This window comes from Mixophyes fleayi, chromosome 6, assembly GCF_038048845.1.
Source record: "Mixophyes fleayi isolate aMixFle1 chromosome 6, aMixFle1.hap1, whole genome shotgun sequence".
Classification (NCBI taxonomy): Eukaryota; Metazoa; Chordata; class Amphibia; order Anura; family Limnodynastidae; genus Mixophyes; species Mixophyes fleayi.
Genome location: NC_134407.1, coordinates 143935123 through 143955185, shown reverse-complemented (window position 1 = coordinate 143955185; position 20063 = coordinate 143935123). Strand labels below are relative to the sequence as shown.

The following is a 20063-nucleotide window of genomic DNA, read 5'->3' as shown; positions in this document are numbered from 1 at the left end:
GGGCCTTCTCATTACTAAATTCTGATGACCCCATTATTCATAATACCATGGACTTTATTAATGCTGTTTGTCAGAAGTACACTCCATCCACAGTAAAGTCATCTGATCACGATTTTTCTGTTCTCATTCCAGCCTGTGAGTCAGCTCCTGCTCTTGTCCATAAGACCTCTATGAATGTGTCTTCCATCAGACAGTCTAGGTCACCTAGGGAGAAGGTTAGCAAGAACGGGAAAAACCTTGCTTTGCCACTTCAGTCACAACAAACACCAACCTTGGTGACTGGCTTTTTGGGCCTATCACCATCCTCTAATAGAATAAAAAGTCCTATCCCGACCCTTGGCTGGGACTCAGACTCTGAAAGTGAGTTCATTGAAGATGCTAGAGACCTGGTGGACGAACTTGGCAATTCTTCTTTTTCTTTTGAGGAATTGGGTCTTCTCTGTACTCCTTTGGAGAAGAGCCCAATTGTGTCTTAAGGAAGATCCCATAAAAAGAAAAAGAAGAGGAGGAAAACCTGAAGGGAGCTTGTATGGAGCGTCTGGAATCCGCTCCTTAAAGGGGGGGCTATGTTACAACTCTGTCTGTCATTTGTACCTAGCAGCAGTACCTCATACCATCAGAGGTGCTGCTGTTCTGCTCCTGAACTCTGCAACATACCTGAAGGAGTTAATTTCCTTACCTGAGATCTAATTGGAACTGCACCTGTGGCACTGCTTTAAGTACCTGCCTCAAGCTGTGCTCTGAGCAGTTCATCCTTGTTTACCTGGCTGCTGCTTGTGTTCCCGTTTGTTGCTGCTCAGTTCCCCTTCTCTGCCTTTGGATTGATCTTGCTGTGTATGACCTTGGACCGTGTACTGGACTCTGCTGTATTGCTTATGACCTCGATCTCTGCCTGTTTCCTGGATTTGTTGTTTGCCACCAGCCCTGACCTTTTTGCCTGGACTTCACCACCGCTGTATGCTATTTCACAATATCCCTGGACTCTATCTACTTTCCTGAACAGCCTTGCGCCTTCTGGACTGGGGTAAAGACTTATACCTGTTTATGAAAACCTGCATGTTCCTGGAACCATTCATTTCTGTGTACCTTCCTGCCATACCTGTTCATTATACCTGTTTATGAAAACCTGCATGTTCCTGGAACTGAATCCCTGTTTATATATTTTGCTGGAATAAAGACATTTGTATTATCCTTCCGTGGTTGCTTGCTGAGGTTACTAGGAATCATAACACAAATAAAGACTGCAGCAACCTGGCTGGATGCTAAGCGACAGAACAATGACTCAAAAACACGGCAGTTCCTAACACATCTAGGAACCATTGACACACAGTAGTGTCAATAAAGAAAAGTAGTGCAATTAGCAATGGAGCTCTCCTCTTTGTGTGTAACCTATATAACACTGTACAGTTTGACTGCAAATTCAGAAGACCAAGCCTGCCAGCCCTAGTATTTGGATTTCAGCAATGACAATTAGCAATGGAGCTCTCCTCTTTGTGTGTAACCTATATAACACTGTACATTATGGTAATGCAGATTTAGAAGACCAAGCCTGCCAGACCTATTAATTCTATTTCAGCAATGACAATTAGCAATGGAGTAATGGACCTCTCCTTAATGTCACTGTAGACTTTGAAGAACACTGCTACTCCCTCCTCTTTCTATTCTACCTATGCCGCTGCCCAACTACTCTACAGACTACCAAGAGCTGTGCTACCCCTTCTGTGTCCCTCTGTGAAATGGCGCTGGATCGTAGTGGAGGGCGGTACTTATAGAATCCAAAAATCCAGAGATCCGATGACGTAACAATGACGTTTTGCCTCGTTTTCAATTCCAAGGGCGCGCAAAACTACCGATCTGCTAAGTTTGGGTGTGTTCGGTTCTCAGGGAACCGAGCCTCATCATCATCATCATCATCATTTATTTATTTATATAGCGCCACTAATTCCGCAGCGCTGTACAGAGAACTCACTCACATCAGTCCCTGCCCCCATTGGAGCTTACAGTCTGAATTCCCTAACACACACACACACACACACACAGACACAGACAGAGAGAGAGATAAGGGTCAATTTGATAGCAGCCAATTAACCTACCAGTATGTTTTTGGAGTGTGGGAGGAAACCGGAGCACCCGGAGGAAACCCACGCAAACACAGGGAGAACATACAAACTCCACACAGATAAGGCCATGGTCGGGAATTGAACTCATGACCCCAGCGCTGTGAGGCAGAAGTGCTAACCACTTAGCCACCATGCTACCACATCTCTAGCAATAGTTTGTCTTCACTAGTATGGCCCCTTATTACCCTTATTATTATGCCTGTAAGCATATGCAAAAATCCATAACCCCAAGATCAGTACACATTTGACAACCTTATATCACTATAATTCTGCATTTAAGTGCCAAAGCAATTACAAGATACTGGAGGCATGCAAAATTCTCAGTCTCTCTCCCTAATCATTCATTCCCCCATAGAAGCTGTTACTACTTGTACTTAAGGTTTGTTTCATTTCTTAGAAGGAAATGCTTACAGAAGTTTTTAAATTAAGAGTGCAACACTTCCAGATTACAAAACCAAGAGAGAGCGATGTATTACAAAATGTCTTACAAAGTGTTGAGGTTTGTCAGCTTCTGAAGGCTATCTGAACTTATCTCTCTGATGTGGTTGAACCGCAAATCCCTGCAGAGACAGAAAGCAGAATATATGTTAGAATATATAGTCCTGGAAAGATGGTTAATTCTAATATCTAACTGAAAATAAAAACAAACATTTATTTTACAGGGATCACGTATAATAACAATATAGAACTTCAAGAACAAAAAGGAAAAGTCCTGGTTCGTACAGCATCATTCGATTTGGCAGCCAAAGGCATTATACCCCACCTACTTCAGCAAATTACTTTCCAATTATTACATTAGTGTGTACGTAAATCAAATCTGTCACTAATGTACTGCCAGCACCATGAATACACATTTTTATAAGAATGTCCAGAAACGATTACAGGGAACATCAGTGTCCAGCGAGGTTTCTAGGTGATCATTTGAATATACAATGATTCTGTGATTCCTGGAACAGAGAGAAGTTGTGGATCATGACTTTGTGATGTGCATAAATAGCTAAACCACCCCCACACAGGCACTTACTTACATCACCCATAAAGAACATGATGTGCCCCTCTTAAAATAACAAAAGGTTAACAGCAGGCATTGTAAATATATGCAATCACTGTCAATTTAGCTGGAAATATTTCAGGTCTGAGGACATGAGAGCCAGGAAACTGCAAGAAAATGAGATAAACAATGACATTTAACATAATATTCCACGTGTGGCCCTGCCAAAACAAACATTGAGAGGCTAGCAAGACTTTGCTTACAATCCCAGTGGAACAGGACTGGTATGCAACACTAGACTCAAAGGAAAACAGGATTTTTATTCTATTATTCTGTTCTATTTAATTATGTTAAATCCTTCTCTCTGAATCCATTGGGATCATAGGTACCATGGGTTACAGAGGATCCTCCAGGACAAAGGGTGGATTGGCCGTAGACCTTACCGGGAGTTTTCCTGGTAGGCTGATGGTCACTCCATGATGTCATGGGGCTGCTTGGGGGCAGGGAAAGGTTGGTCTTGTCCCAAAATGAATTGAATGATTTGGGCTGCCATCTCTAATCTGAGCTGCACACTGCTTGTTGACCCAGAGAGGCAGAACTTTGCTTAGGCAGTGAAGCCTGTGCATCTCCCCTCCTCTGGAGACCTAATCTCCCCTGCTTCATAATTTGGCTGGGACTTGTATGCACACTGCTTGAGTCCTGTCCCCGGCAGAAAGCTGAACACAATGTGAATAGCTTCCTCTCTCCTCAAAGGCCCAACTTATTCCCCCCAATGTTTGTCTCCAGTTTGTGTCAGCGGGCCTTTGTGTTTCCGTCTCCAATTTTGTATGTGCGCCTCCCTGTTTAGGCGTGCCCCCCCCTTGCTTGTGAGTCTGTGCACCTCTGCCGCCCACCCCCTTTATGTGCTTATTTCTATCTCTGATTTTATTTTTGTACATATATGTTAATTAAAAAACTGATTTGTCAGAATAAAGCATTAATTTATCACTTTAAAATATGTGTATCTGTCTCCACATTAAAGTTCCTGTCCATTTCTTTCTCCCCTTTGTATCTATGTCTTCCTTTGTTTCTCCATGCCATCTTCCCCCAAACCCACTGTGGTCTTGCGCCACACCTTTACCCCATCTTCCACTTCTCCCATCTTCATGCCTTTCCTTCCTTCTCTTCCGCTAGAGTTTACATTATAATAGGTAGAAGTGGTGCTGGAGCCTGCTGATCAGAAGTGACGTGGACAAACAGAGGCACAACCATGTCCTACGCCACATAATTGAACCCAAGGATGGCAGGTAAGCACAATTTTCTGATTTTAATAAGTTTTGCTGAGTGTCTCAATAGTAAATTTGTGTTATATTATGGGTCTTTTTCATCATGCTCAAAACCCTATTAGTACTGGTCAGGGATTGCTCACTGAAGATTTTGTATGCACTGGAAGGTTCAGGCGAAAAGCCCTTTAATAAATCAATAGGATTTTTTCTCTCTTCAAAGGGATACCGCAGGTGATAATGTTGCTATTGCCAGCAGTAACCATAGCCAGTGGAAGGATTGTATTTGCACTTGGAAACATATTTAACAAGTATCTCGCCAGTACTTGTACATGTTCTGTTATCATCTCAGGTGCTGTTTAGGCTTACCACAGTTGCAGCTACAGCTAAAGGTGCACTAATCCCACTGTCACAAATCAGCGCTCACCTGAGCCTGCATGACGTGTGTGACAATTGGTTAATCAAAAACAACCACCTGGTCTGTCTAAAATGATTTAAAGTTTCCCTATTTATGCCACACACTAACATTGCCTTACCAATTATGCCACCACCAATTGACATATAGTAGTTTCTTGTAAAATAAAATGGGATAAAACAACAGTAATGATAAACGTCTGAATATTCAGTTTTCTGTTTTGCTGGGAGAATTAAAAGGGATACTTCTCAATATGAAATTGGCTTCCAAAAAGTGACAAAGTTTGATAGGTTTATGGGGCCGAATCACCTATTCCTTGTAATAATATATTTAAATTTATTATTAGCACAGTGTGCCAATTTATATTGTTGCAAATGTACTGATTCTTGATATTGTGCATTAGAAATGTACTTATTTTATTAATTGTTTTATATTTCTGTGTAGGAATTGCATTCATTTCTGAGGTATATGTCTGATGCAATGAGCATGTATTTGAGGAGTCCTTTGTGTAGCTTCGAGAGGAAGTCCTCAGGCAAATCTATTCATCTGAGTAACTAACATGTCCTCATGTCCTTTTTAGTCTAAATGCACCACAGGAGGTCGTTACTGTTGTTCCTGAGTGGCCTTTTGTCTAAAATGTTAGAACATGTCTGAACATTGAGCACGTGATGTAGGATATCACAGATAAGTGTAAATTTTGTTAAGTATAAATTGCATTTAAATCCATGTTTGGGGAAACATATTGCATCCTAAAACTAAAAATAACTCAGACTTCTTGGGGCCAGCAAAGTGTTCAGGGGGCTGGCTTACTCCCTGCTAAACTGTGTCCAAAACTGTATAAAACAGCACTGATTTTTACCGAAATGTATTATTATTACTCCATCTGACTTTCTGATCACTGGTACCTTCAACCAGTGTGAACTGTCCTTATCAGGACTTGAGCGAATAAACATCTCTTGCTTAAAGAACCTGCCTTGATAGCTTCTTCCTTGCTGTATTTCCTGTGACCTACAGATTATACCCAAATCTAATCCATTTCCGGCTGTTCTGAGGTTTGGTCCCAGCTTTCCGGTACCACAGCTCTGCCCGCTACCCAGCAGCTCTGGCCAGTGTGATAGGCCAGGGGGATCCATCAACACCAACCCTGATTTATAGGAAGAGGTCAGGGGTACCAGCCCAAGTACACCAGCACAGAAGTAAACTAGCAGTTACCCAGAAGGAGCGCAGTTCTGGATGCCATGAAGGAGTCCAGTGGTGGAAGCAGCTTAAGCCCATCCTACTGCAGTTACAGGGTGCATTTGGGATAAGGAAAAGGAACGGTGGCAAAGTAAGCCCAGCCGGTTCCCAGCAACAACAGGGTGGCATAGGCGGTCGATCCTGTCAAAGTTTACAAGACATTTATAACATGTTGCAGCTACCCACAGCCCCCCTTCCACTGTGATGTAAGAAATAGGATGTCTGTGCAAATGTAAATTAGTTGCTTATGACTTCTGTTCAAACACCTTACAAGTCATGTTTCCTTTACACTAGCCTATTTCTCACCAGCATTCCTTACAAAGATGATTTTACCTTCAGGCAACAGGTCATAAGTTTCCTTTCATTTGCATACAAACATTAGTCTTGTAAGAATAATATGAGAAAATATGATATTTCATCTTCCTGTGTCCTTAGTTAAATTCATTCTCCCTTATCCTAGCTGCAATGGCCTCCCACCCACAGTGAAGGTGTCCAGAGATAGCACAGAAGTTTTTAATGTAAGTTTAAATAGAGCTTGCAAAGATCTCAACTTTTATGATCACAGTCATAAATTGGTAGAGGACACTCGTCTGTAACCACATGTCAGGTTCTCACCATGAGGTATCCATAAATACCCCCCTGGATACAAAGTTCCTCTAAACTTCATCAAGCTAATACTACAAGTTAAGCCACATACACATTTTTGCAGTTATATAGGACTAGAAATAAGTTTGTGTGGTGAAACAAGGTATTAATATCACCCTAACCAGCCTGTCCTTCGTTTCTCACAAAATGTGGATTATAGCATGAAATTTTTATAGACCTTGCTTTTGTTCCCTAGCTCAACAGAATACCACTGCAGTGTCTAATTACATGTGGATAAGGGGACAATGTAGCTCATTGTAAATATGTAAATTATTTATTGTATCTTTTTGATATTGCATGAAAGCTAATTAGTCATTGTCATTAAAGTTAAGCCAGGTGGGTTATGGGTAAGAATCAGATTGCAGAATACAGGTAAGGGGGAAGGCCAATTAGTATCCATTGTTTTCAACATGACTAGTTCAGACATTTTGTCTAGAGTCCAGCAGGGGACCTTCTATGGAAGTGCAGCTCATCTCCACTCCCCCTCTAACCCCCTGAAACAGCACCCACCAATGGTTAAGAAGGATAGACCCAGGCTTTTGCCCAGGAAGGGGATAACACTATGGAAATTAGACCCTAGATATAAGGAGCCACTCCAGGGGGTTAGGATATTCATTCTGGAACTGGAAGTTGCAGGGTGGCTGGTTTTAGAGTTGCCGTTCCCTACCAGTGAAATACAGTGGCAGATCCACAGGTCGTCAAGTCTGGACAGCCAGGTGACTAACTCCTTAAGCTAGACAGGCAAGAGACAGATGATGTGGTAAACCTGCCTGGCATTTATTTACTGTGAGTACATAATAATCTAGTCATTGTTTTTATTACAATAAGTGTAATGCTTTACTTTCTAACTGCAGTTGCCTGAGTGACTAATAAGAACCTTAAAAGGTACTGAATAGTCTTCCCTGGCCTAGGAAGGCACCCATAGGTGGCCAGCCAGAGTGACGTGGGTAGAATTGGGCCAGAAATCACGGTATCTTCACAGTTTGCATATGACACCTTCCCATTCTAGAGGGTGGCAGGGAAATTGTTACCTGCATGACTATTTTTCCTGCTCATCTGGCACAATGCTTGTGTTCTGATGCAATAGTCTGTCTGCATTACCATGGCCATTCCCTTTTCTGTGCTGGACCACAGAAGTGTATTGCTGGAGGGTCAGGCTGCACTTAAGCTGATTCCCATTGTCCCCAGCCTCCTGTGCAACCAGCATGATGGTTGTGATCGGTGACCACATTAGAGTCCAGTCCATGCCTGTAGGACTGCAACTTCTGCATGGCCCAGGCTATAGCTAAACACTCTTTTTCCACAACTGCATTGGCCACCTCGCTGTGGAGCAGCTTCTTCTTAGGTAAAGTATGGCGTGTTGTTCACCTTGCTCATTCACTTGGCTGAGCACAGCTCGGTGCCCCAAATAATGCAACCAACGCATGTAATTTTTTCTGGTTTTATGGTTAAATCTGCTGCTGCGCTTTTATTCAGCACACTACTCAAATGGATCAAATGTTCGAAACAGGTCTGGCTGAAACCAGCACAGGTAGGCTACTGCATATCTCTCTTGGCCCTATAACAGGCTGTCATCAAGTCGCTGGAAGGAGGCAGGAGCATTTTTCATTCCAAAGGGTATGACCAGAAACTCATACAGCCCAAAAGGAGAGATAAAGTCGGACCATTCCTGAGCCTCAGGCATCAGAGGCATCTGCCATTACCCCCTACTCAAATCCATAATGGTTATAGAGTAATTAGCCCATGCTAGCTACAGCAGTTCATCTGGGCATCCTGCAGATACTATGCACCATCCCAATTAGGGTTTGCATTTTATTTCTGAAGTGCACCACACCGTGGACATCTGAGGTTTCAGGGGCGATTCATTTCCCTTCCCACTCCCCCTTGATCAGATCTAAGGGGCTGTGCACCCAGCACCCCCATAAAGTAGTTCAAATGGGAAGATGCCAGTGGATTCCTCCCACACTGCCCTGTAAGCAAACAGGAGGTGTGGTAGAAACCACCACCAAGGGTAAATGTATCAAGCTGCGATTTTCTCAGGCGAGTTTAAACTTGCCGATGTTTGAACCAGCAATTTGAAGTAAAATCATTTATTTATAGTCTAAGGGGCTTTCCCATGGCAATGTGGAAATTCCACTTAGACTATAAAGAGCTTACAACTCTGTTAAAACTCATTTGCGACGGGTAGCTTGTATTAGATACAAGCAAATTAAACGGCGTCAAGCATGTTCCGACTGGATTTACAAATTGTGGGTCCTCTAAATCCGAAGAAAGAAGACTTTTCAAGCCATGTGGATTTACAAAACGGGGGTGCTCCTGCCCTGCAGAATTGAAGATTACAAGCAAGTTGGAATTACATAATGTAGGTCAATGTGACCAGAGGAACAGAAGATATTTTCAAGCATGGACTATTTGGATCTACATATTATTTGGGGACATCTTCATGGACCTTTATTGGAATTACAAATTATTTTGGACATTAGTATCAAGCCATTGTGGATTAAATGCTGCTGACTAAAGATGAAAACATCAGATTAGTGAGTATATGGGTATTTAATATTCTTTAATAAATAGATGTGGTACTAAAGAGGGTGTTTTGTGTATTTATTGGGGTTTTATTAAAATGATCTTTTTAAGAGGGTGTTGTAGTTTATTTCATCTCTTTTGTGGAACTACAGGTCACTGCAAGTCATAGGTGACAGGGCATGTTGGCACTTATGGTTCTTTAAGTGCCAGCATGCCCTGGCTGGCATGGGTAGCTAGGGCACTGCCCTGGGTTTTCCTAGAGGGGGCGACCGCATTTTTTTTTATTTATTTTTTACGTGCAACCAGCAGTAGGCTGGCAGCACTAGGTAGGGTTAATAGTGCTTGGATAGGGGGACCACATGCAATTTTTTTTTGCAATCATATTTAGAGAGGCCAAAAGCGTGAGATTTTTCAATCTTACACATTCAACCAATCCCAAATGACTATTTGTTTGCAAATGGCGATTGTCAGCTAAACCGCAGGCTGAGTTTAATGCACTGCAAATCGCGAGAAATGAACAGCGATTTTGCAGTTGATAACAAAAAAGACAAAAAACCCACGCTACTTAATACACATAGCGACATGAGGAATCAAAGAGCTAGTTATCTCTCGCGATTTGCCACGATTTTAAAAATCACTAGGGTAAAAAAAAAACAAAAAACAAAACACAGATCTTGATACATTTACTCTCACCCCCCTCTTCCCAGTCACTTCCCTGGGACTCCACAAAAGTTTGGAGCATCGGTTTGAGGGTGCTATTAAAATGCTCCCACGGACAAATACAGTGGGAGTGGTAAAGGCTGGCTATGAGGTGCTCCACCTGCATCCTTTTACAAAGGCTCTGTATTAAGTTAGATAAACTGTGTGCCCTGATTAGTTAACGTTTCCTTTCAGTTCCCTACCTGGGAGAAAATGATTAAGAGAGCATCTGCCACCTTATTGGCCCAAATGAGCAATTGAAACCAGATTTTAGAACACATTGCTTTTGATATCCCTAACAGAGAGATGCTATAAGTGCACAAATTGCCGATGGGCCAGTTGGGTTGAGGAACTGCCTTCTTCAAGGCCTTCTTTGTGGTTTAGGTCAGTGCCGGAAAATCTCAGTAATTTCTTCTGACCGCCTAACTCACACCTCCCAGTAGTCCTTACTCCAGTAAAAACGTAATGGACAGGGGATATTGTCCACATATCTGAGGACTGGAGGGTGATGCTACGGGGTAAAAGGAAAGCCACCACTTGTTTACGTTATCAGTTTGTTTGTTTTTACATATTTCATAGGGTAAATTTCAGTGTAGTGTGCTTACGTTGGGTAGGCCTTTTAACTGCCCAAATGCAATTCCCCCACCGCTACTTTCTGGTATATGCTCTAGGCCTGCCCTTTGGGGTACAAATTTTACATCTCCATTTGAAAATGTGTACACACTACACTGCCGGTTGCCCCCGTATTATGTCCTAGGATCTGTCACTTTGGTAACACAATAGAAGAAAACTTCCGTGTAGACCAATATTAAGTACATATTTAATTTAACTACACTGGCTAAATTGGCAATATCGCAGAAATTCAGAAAGTTTATTCCGGCACTAAATCCTTAAATTTCGAGTGTTGATAATATCAATGCTTTAGGCTAACAACCAATGGTTGTCAGAATTCAGCTTTGTTTAGTCTATGTGAACTGTTAGGACTCTGCTTTTAGTTTGTAATTAGCTGGCAGTACCCATTTCCCACCAGAGATGGCATGGTTTTACCTTTGACCATTCCACTGCACCTGCAGGCATTAACCCTCTTCCCTGTTTTGTGCCTGCACCTGTTCCACCGCTTTATATACCTGCCACAGCCATTGCCCCTTGAAGTTCATTTGTTTCCTGTCTGTTATCCTTGTGACTAACCTGCTCCAGTTTGACATCTGCCTGTAACCTGACCATCCCTGATTGCTGCTTGGATTGACCCCCTACTCCACATATTGCTGCCTGGAGCACCACTTTACCTGCTATTTGACTGACTTTTGTTTGAAATTTCACATCCAAGCATTGGGTTTGTGGTGTCTGCTTCTTTAGACTTACCTGTGCTCACTGTGTTCCACCATCTACACTTGCATCTTTATCTGCCCTCTGCTGTACTGTGTTGCTCTCCAGCACCATAACCACACAGGCCACAACTGGCATTACATCCAACCTTGAATGTGTGTTGCTATAGCATGAACCATTAATCACTACCTGCATTTGTAGTTGAAACCTGGTTGGCCTACTAGCACCTTGTACTACTGTTAACCCTTAATATCCAAGAACTGGTGTCGCAATGGACTAACCTTGCCCTTTGATATGTTTAAAACACACCATTGCTTATACAGAATTTCTGTGTTCTATGCACGTCTGCTTAAATAAAAACTCTCTCCCCCTCTCCTTCCACCTGTAACAAAAATCTCAGTTTTATTACTTTAGCTTACCTTAATGATATATTTCCCACCCCACCCATGTACAAATTTGAGTGTAATAGCTCTTAAATGTTGTGTCTGTTCCTTAGTCATTCATTTCTAAAGTTGCCTGATGAAGGGGCCTCTGTGCTCTGAAAGCTACCAAATATAATAATTTTTTGGGTTAGCTAATAAAAGGTATCACTCCTATAATACTTTTGTCTTTTTTGACAAGAAGTATTTAACAGCACATAGATTTTATCATCTAAAATCCAAAATATCTATATATAAAAAAAAAAAAAGTTAGAAATACAACAGATTCGCAATAAAAGTATTTTGCATAAAAGCATGACAAACGGCAGTACTTCTCCACTACAACACGTTTCCCAGACCTCTGCCTGCTTCTTCAGGTAAGACTTGATACAATGAACCATAAGAGATTGATGTACAATAGCAGAAAAGCCTGCAAGAAACACCATAGCATACAGTCCAACTATAAATTCTCTAAGCATCATGCAGTCCCGGTATATTATTCAATTACTTAAGGGAGATCTTCTTTGTTCTTGTTCATGATAATAGTAAGTAGTCGTTTCCCAGCCGTGCATTGGGTATAGGTTGTTGACATTCAAATGCCATCTGACATACACTGTGTAATACGTGCTCTGGGCTTTCTACGAGATATTCTTTTGAAATGTTCTATTTAAATGATTTATTTTACATCTGCTTTTGACTTTGCTCTTTCCATTCAAGTAGTACATTGAATTGTTGACCGTAAATTGTTTGATTATATATGTTTAGTTTACTTTCTCCAACATGGAGATCTTGGTCTAGGGATGTTTTGTCTTTACTGGGGAAATTTAAAACAAAAAAAACCCCAAAAAACTTTTCAATAAAAACAAGTATCAACTAAATAAAACAACCATATCAATGATTGATATTGTAATGAAATTGGTTTTCACCACTGAGCATTTTATCTAAAACTATATCAAGGTCATTAGACCAATCTAGGGGGTAAATGCATCATCCTCAGATTTCTGCAAGGCACCGGAAATCATCAACTTTGCAGTGAAAAGCTAAAGCTGTGATGGCTTGTACAAGCAAGTTTGCCTTTACAAGCCAGCGCCGATTTAAATTTTCACTGCAAAGGCGCCAATTTCCGGTGACTTGCAGAAATGGGAGGATGATATATTTACTCCTAGGAGTGATAAAGATCCCAAAATATCACGTACATAATGCCTAGTCTGGACTATTACCATTAGTTGAACGGATGAGAAACCTGTCCAGAGCATATTTGGCAGGAATGATTGTTCCTAGTCCTAATTAACATAGGTTATTATTATTTATTTATACGGCACCACAAGGTATCCGCAGCATCATACAGAGTACAAAAATACAATACAGACAGTAAACCAAGGTACAATAGAACAAAGTAAAACGAGTATAACCAAGATTTCAAAATCTCCAAGCATAGCAAGTAGGGGTGTAGGAGTAGAAGAAATAGAATTGAGACAAAAGGGAAGAGGACCATGCACATAAGAGCTTACATACGAAAGGGAGGGGAAACAGACAGCAGGCAGGAGAGGAAACAGTAGAGGGGATTAAGCAAAGGAGGAGACAGGGGAGGTGGGAGGTGAACAAGAAAGGAGAAGATTAAATAGATAGCTGGTAGGCCTTGAGAAACAGATGTGTTTTGAGAGCCCGTTTAAAAGGTGCCAAGATTAGGGGACAGACAGATGGATGAATGGAGGTTGTTCTAGTGGAGGGGGGCAGCACGGGAGAAGTCTTGAATTATGGCATGGCCTGAGGTGATCAGTGCAGAGGAAATGTGACAGTCATTGGCTGAACGCAGGGAACGTGCATGGAGAGGAGATTAAAGAGGATTCTGGAAAGGAAAGGGAACCAGTGCAAGGCAAGGCAGAGGAAGAGTGGCGTGAAAGATAAGTCTTGCAGCAGCATTAACAAGGGCGAGATGGGAGTGGGGGCAGCCAGTTAGGAGGTTACAGTAATCATGACGTGAAATGATGAGGGTATGGATGATTGTTTTGGTGGCATCCTGAGAGAGGAAGGGCCTGATGCAATATTCTGTAGTTGGAAGTGACAGGATTGGGCAAGAGATTGAATGTGGGGGGCAGAGAGGAGAGGGAGGAGTCGAGGGTGACACCCATGCAGCGAAGTTGGTGAACAGCAACAATGGTGGTGTTATGAATGGTGATGGATAGTTAAATTGGTGGGGATATTTAGAAGGAGGGAATACAAAGTTCAGTTTTTGCAATGTTGATTTTGAGAAAGCGTGAAAACATCCAGAAGGAGGTGGCAGAGAGGCAGTCGGAGACAGAAGAGAGGAGGGGAAGGGGAATGAGGGGGGGGGGGGGGGGGTCAGGAGAAAAGATGTAAAGGTGAATGTCATCAGTGTAGAGATGGTACTGGAGGCCACAGGAAGAGTATGAGATCGCCCAGGGAGGTAATGTAGAGTGAGAAAATAGGCGCTTATTTATGTAGCCAATCCCTAGTGTATCACAAATGTCCCCACACAGGTAGAGTTTTAAACTAGGGAATTTAGGGAAGAGCCTGTCAGACAGGCTCTGCTGAATTTTGAAGAGTACAAACCTGGGCAGTTGGACTACCCAATACAATGCTGAAATTCATTATTAAGCAAGTTTGTCCTTTACCGATAATAAAATGGGTAGCATTTTTAATGGATACAACAGATTAATTAGGGAACATTATCATCTTAATTAAGCAATCCCGCTCCCTAAATATGAAAGCAAGAGATGTTTCCCAACATCAATATCATCAATGGCTGTCTTGAACACGTTTCTCACTTTAAGCACAGAGATTGTGTTTTGTTTTGGAAACTTAATAGCACATAAATGTGTGAAAGTTTGACTTGCCAGGTCAAAAGGGAGAGATCTAGTCTCAGCGCCTAAGGACATTGCCACTGATTTAGACTGATCAATCATGAATCCGGAGACTATACTGTAGTTCTCCATTTTATTAAATGGTGGCCATAACATAGGATGTGGATCAGATAAAAAATTGCAGGAAGTTAGAGTAGTTACATATGCAGATAATTTATTACTGAGATATATCTATCTATCCATCTCCTTTTCAGGTCTGTGTGAGATGCCAAGATCAGACGAAGGGGATCGAGAGCTAGATTAAATAAGAGTGAAGAGAGGAGGTACCCTTATTTCTATTCATAGCAACCGGGGAGTCAGAGCCGTAACGAGGCCGGTGCGGGCGGTGCCGCCGCCCCGGGCGCAGTCCCAAGGGGGCGCAATGGCCGCCCGCACCTGCCTCTGTGTGAGGAGTGAAAAAAAATAAAAATCAAACAGACCTCAGATTCAGACTGCCGGCCGCCCGGCGCATCCAAAATGGCGGCCGGCACCCGGCTCCACCCCCTTCTGAACTCTGCCCTCTGCCTCAGCGTCTGATGTCATGACGTTGCTAGGCAACAGAGGAGCAGAGAACCAGAGAGGAGCCAGGCAGCGACGGCTGGACAGGAAGAAAGAGGAAAAAGGTAAGTTTCAAAGCAGGGGAAAGGGGATGTGTGTTGCTATTATGGAGGGAGGGGGGGGATGTGAGCTGCTATTATGGAGGGAGGGGAGGGGAGGGGGGGGATGTGAGCTGCTATTATGGAGGGAGGGGAGGGGAGGGGGGGGATGTGAGCTGCTATTATGGAGGGAGGGGAGGGGAGGGGGGGGATGTGAGCTGCTATTATGGAGGGAGGGGAGGGGAGGGGGGGGATGTGAGCTGCTATTATGGAGGGAGGGGAGGGGGGGGATGTGAGCTGCTATTATGGAGGGAGGGGAGGGGGGGGATGTGAGCTGCTATTATGGAGGGAGGGGAGGGGAGGGGGGGATGTGAGCTGCTATTATGGAGGGAGGGGAGGGGGGGGATGTGAGCTGCTATTATGGAGGGAGGGGAGGGGGGATGTGAGATGCTATTATGGAGGGAGGGGAGGGGGGGATGTGAGCTGCTATTATGGAGGGAGGGGAGGGGGGGATGTGAGCTGCTATTATGGAGGGAGGGGAGGGGGGGGATGTGAGCTGCTATTATGGAGGGAGGGGAGGGGGGGGATGTGAGCTGCTATTATGGAGGGGAGGGGAGGGGAGGGGGGGATGTGAGCTGCTATTATGGAGGGAGGGGAGGGGAGAGGGGCATGTAAGCTGCTATTATGGAGGGAGGGGATGTGAGCTGCTATTAAGGAGGGGGGATGTGAGCTGCTATTAGGGAGGGGGGGTGTGCTGCTATTATGGAGGGGAGGAATGTGTGCTGCATCTTGCTATTATGGAGGGGGGATGCTGCTATGCTTTATGAGGGAAGGGGGGGTATGCTGCCATAATGTGTGAGGGAAGGGGGGGATGTATTATTGTGTGATATGAGGGTAGGGAGGTTAGGTGTCTTAGTACATGGGTGGGAGGTAGGCTATTAATTTAATGGTGACGTTTAGGTGGGGGCTAATTATTTAATGGGTACTATTTTATTTGTGGGGTGCTGGTGGGTCAATTAAATTTATTGTTGGGGCTTTTTAATTTAATGGTAGGGTCTATTTCAGGCTAGGTATTTATCTGTTTTGCAGTCACAAGAATGCTCTCTGTATTGTATGGTGGTCATAGGAATGCTCTCTGTATAGTATGGCAGTCATAGGAATGCTCTCTGTATAGTATGGCGGTCATAGGAATGCTCTCTGTATTGTATGGCGGTCATAGGAATGCTCTCTGTATAGTATAGCGGTCATAGGAATGCTCTCTGTATAGTATGGCAGTCATAGGAATGCTCTCTGTATAGTATGGCAGTCATAGGAATGCTCTCTGTATAGTATGGCGGTCATAGGAATGCTCTCTGTATTGTATGGCGGTCATAGGAATGCTCTCTGTATAGTATAGCGGTCATAGGAATGCTCTCTGTATTGTATGGCGGTCATAGGAATGCTCTCTGTATTGTATGGCGGTCATAGGAATGCTCTCTGTATAGTATAGCGGTCATAGGAATGCTCTCTGTATTGTATGGCGGTCATAGGAATGCTCTCTGTATAGTATAGCGGTCATAGGAATGCTCTCTGTATAGTATGGCGGTCATAGGAATGCTCTCTGTATAGCATGGCGGTCACAGGAATGCTCTCTGTATTGTATGGTGGTCACAGGAATGCTCTCTGTAAGGTATGGCGGACACTAGGAGGCTCTTTATATTGTATGTGTGTATGTGTATATATATATATATATATATATATATATATATATATTCATTTCGTGCGATGGTGATAAGGGGGCACGATGGGATAAAGATGGCTCCATGGCACGGTGTGATAAAGAAGAAACTGTGATGGAGGGCACAGTGTGATGAAGGGGCAGTGTGATACAGATGGTACTGTTACATTTGTTTTAATTTGTTTCAGTGAGTTTTATTTCAATAACCAATTCATTTTTTTATACAGCTAGCATGTGATAGCTGCATTTAAAGTACTTTGATCTATGGAGGCTTATTACATAAAGATCCTTACAAAGCCAGACCGAGAAGAATGGGGAGGGAGGTGGTTTCAGTGCGGTCTAGAACTTGTAAAGAGCTAGCTACGCCCCCCACAGTAGGTTGACCACGCCCACTCGACAATTGACACTCCCACTTAGATGGGGGGCGCCGCTTCCCTATCTCGCCCAGGGCACTAAAATGGCTAGTTACGGCACTGCGGGGAGTAGATGGACCATTAATAAAAAGAGAAGCAAAAACATTTGAATGTGAAATATAAAAATATTTGTGACCCAAGACAAATAAAAAAAAACCAAAAACAACAGCACTAAAAATTATATGTGTCATTATATATATCACAGATATAAACATATATTATAAGCCCAAACTTGTGATATTTACACATTATATATAATTTAAAGTAGTTTGTTGCCGATACCTACGATTCAAACAAAACACAATGTCCCGCAAATTAGTTGCTTGATGATATCTATATACTAATTGCATAAGTCTGACTTTTGTGTGCAACTTATTTCTATGATGCTGTTGTCTAAGCAGGGCACATCATATGCCAAATTAAAGGTCTTGGAACAAGGATTTGCAGAAATTCCACCCATCCTTTAAAACAATGTATTACCATTGTCTCCTGGAAAATGTGACAGCTGGCAATACACCTGTGAACCTGCTGGTTGCTCTTGAAACTGACAATTATTTGCAGCCAACTATACCAGTGCCGCCTGCATGGACCATGCCCAGCAATGTAACTTCAGTGGAAGAACTTCTACATATATTGTAGTGTATAAAGAAATGCTTTAGTTCCTTTAATATAGTGATCGATAATAGTTATTTATTAATTATACTCCATTAAAATTTCTACATGTAAAGTAATGTATAAAAAGTTATTGAATTCTGTTAATAAAGTAATTTATTTAGTCATTACATTTCAGTTTAATTTAAAGCGGTTACTGTCAGGTTTCGCTATTATTTTTTATTAGTTATCCATTAGCACCCATGGTGACATTTAGTTATTATTTTCTGCTTCTAAGGACAGCCGAGTGTTTTCAAGAGACTGTATGAAATGCCTTTACAGCATAAAGACGTAATAGAATGTCAGGAAGCTTTTTTCACAACTAAGAGCTGCCAATATTAGAGCCAATAGCTAGAATACTTTTAATAATCAGAGTTATATAGTTTTGCAAGATTACCCCCTGTGCTAGGTAAAAGTGATATACATACATACATATATACACACACACACACACACACACACACACAGCACTTGCGCTCACAGCAGAGTGAATGTCAGCTTCTGTCTGACTCTCTAGTGGTGACTGGTAATAAAAGCAGAAGTCTGCATATACCAGTGGCCCTGAAGATGAAGACACTGCAATGAAGGGTTACACACTACATGAGTGTGTCTAGCAAACTAATGTACGCAAAACAGGGGCTGTTCTATTTGCAAATTAAAACCCATGCATGCTGTTCAGACACCTAACACTAGAAAATGAAGGAAACACCATTATGGGCTTACATGTGGATTACACTGGCACACCTCTGAACAGCAGACATGCAGTAAAAGAATCAATTATCTGCATGAGTGTTGGAGTAGTATGCTGATCCGATCAAACTATTCTTAAAATAGTCAAGTCATCCAAATATACTCATGTGACCAAGTGCCTCCAGACTATTGTGCTCAGTTTATGTCCTAGTGGACTCATCCTGTAAAACACAATATGCTACTGCCACTTTGGAAACAGCTCATCACACCAGCCCCATGATGCTCCAGGTTTCACTCCCTGGATCTTGTAAGTAAACTGCTGCCAATGAAGGAGAGGCTGAATGGACAAGACGCATGTGGACTGGATAATGATATTTGTGTGGTGTGCAGTTCAATGCAGTGTTACCAGTTGTAGAGTCTTGTCCAATTTACAGTAAAAAAAAACAAAACCCGAAACAAAATAAAACCACACACTCCTGTCTAAACCAGATGTTCTAACACCCTAGAGCCACAGCTTGCTAACTACAAGTTCCAGCATGGCAGACTAGTCAGAGACTGGCAATCTAAGTTCGGCAACAGCTGGAGAGTCACAGGTTGCCAAAACAGTTTTAAAATCAGTTACAAGTGATCACACATGTCGGACTGTTAAGAGTATACACGCAAATCACATTGGCTCCAATCCAAGAAGAAATTCAAATGACTGAACACACATTTCCAGCCATGTTACGTCATGCATTCTTTTACAGGTTTGGCCTCAGGACACAAAACAAGCAGAACCGATTACAGTGTGCATGCATATACTCAGGATTGCTAAGCAGCAAGTGTAGAACCTATGGGAATTCAGAGGCCACCACGCACATTTGTTTATAGTTTTAGAGGGGAGCCTAAGGGGTAAATTCAATTCTTTAGCACAAAGCATACTGCGCACTATTACCATTAGTACTGTAATCTCCACTCCGATCTTTCCTTGCGGCTCCAGGAGCCGCAAGGAAAAATCTAGGTTAAAATTACCGTAGTAACGGCAATTCAGCATGGCGTTACTCATGAACACCACATTTATTATTGTAACGCTTACATATTCTGCAGAGCTTTACAGAGAATATTTTAATCATTCACAACAGCCCATGTCCCAGTGGGACTTCCAAGCCATGCTCCCTAACATCATCATCAACATTTATTTATATAGCGCCAGCAAATTCCGTAGCGCTTTACAATTGGGTCAGCTTTTTCTCCCACCTGGATGTTTAAGGAGACCATACAAGTTCCATACAGATAGGACCCTAGTTGTAAAAGAACCCATGACCTTAAATGCTTGAAGGATCAATGCTAAGCACTGTGCTGACAAACACAAAATTAAATAGAGAATATATATATATATATATATATATATATATATATATATATATATATATATATCTCTATCTCGCAGCAACTATACAACTATATAGCATATATTTTGTAGCACAGCCAAGAAAATAAGAGCAAACATCTAG

At 42.4% G+C, this 20063-nt stretch overlaps 1 protein-coding gene across 1 annotated transcript in view; it reads right to left on the bottom strand.

Moving 5' to 3' along the window:
• Positions 1 to 20063, bottom strand: part of LOC142094480 (peroxidasin homolog) — a 62516-nt gene that overhangs the window by 40240 nt on the left and 2213 nt on the right. The window contains exon 2 of the mRNA XM_075176680.1: positions 2609 to 2680. Coding sequence (XP_075032781.1) covers positions 2609 to 2680 — 72 coding nt within the window. The remainder of the gene's footprint in view (positions 1 to 2608; positions 2681 to 20063) is intronic.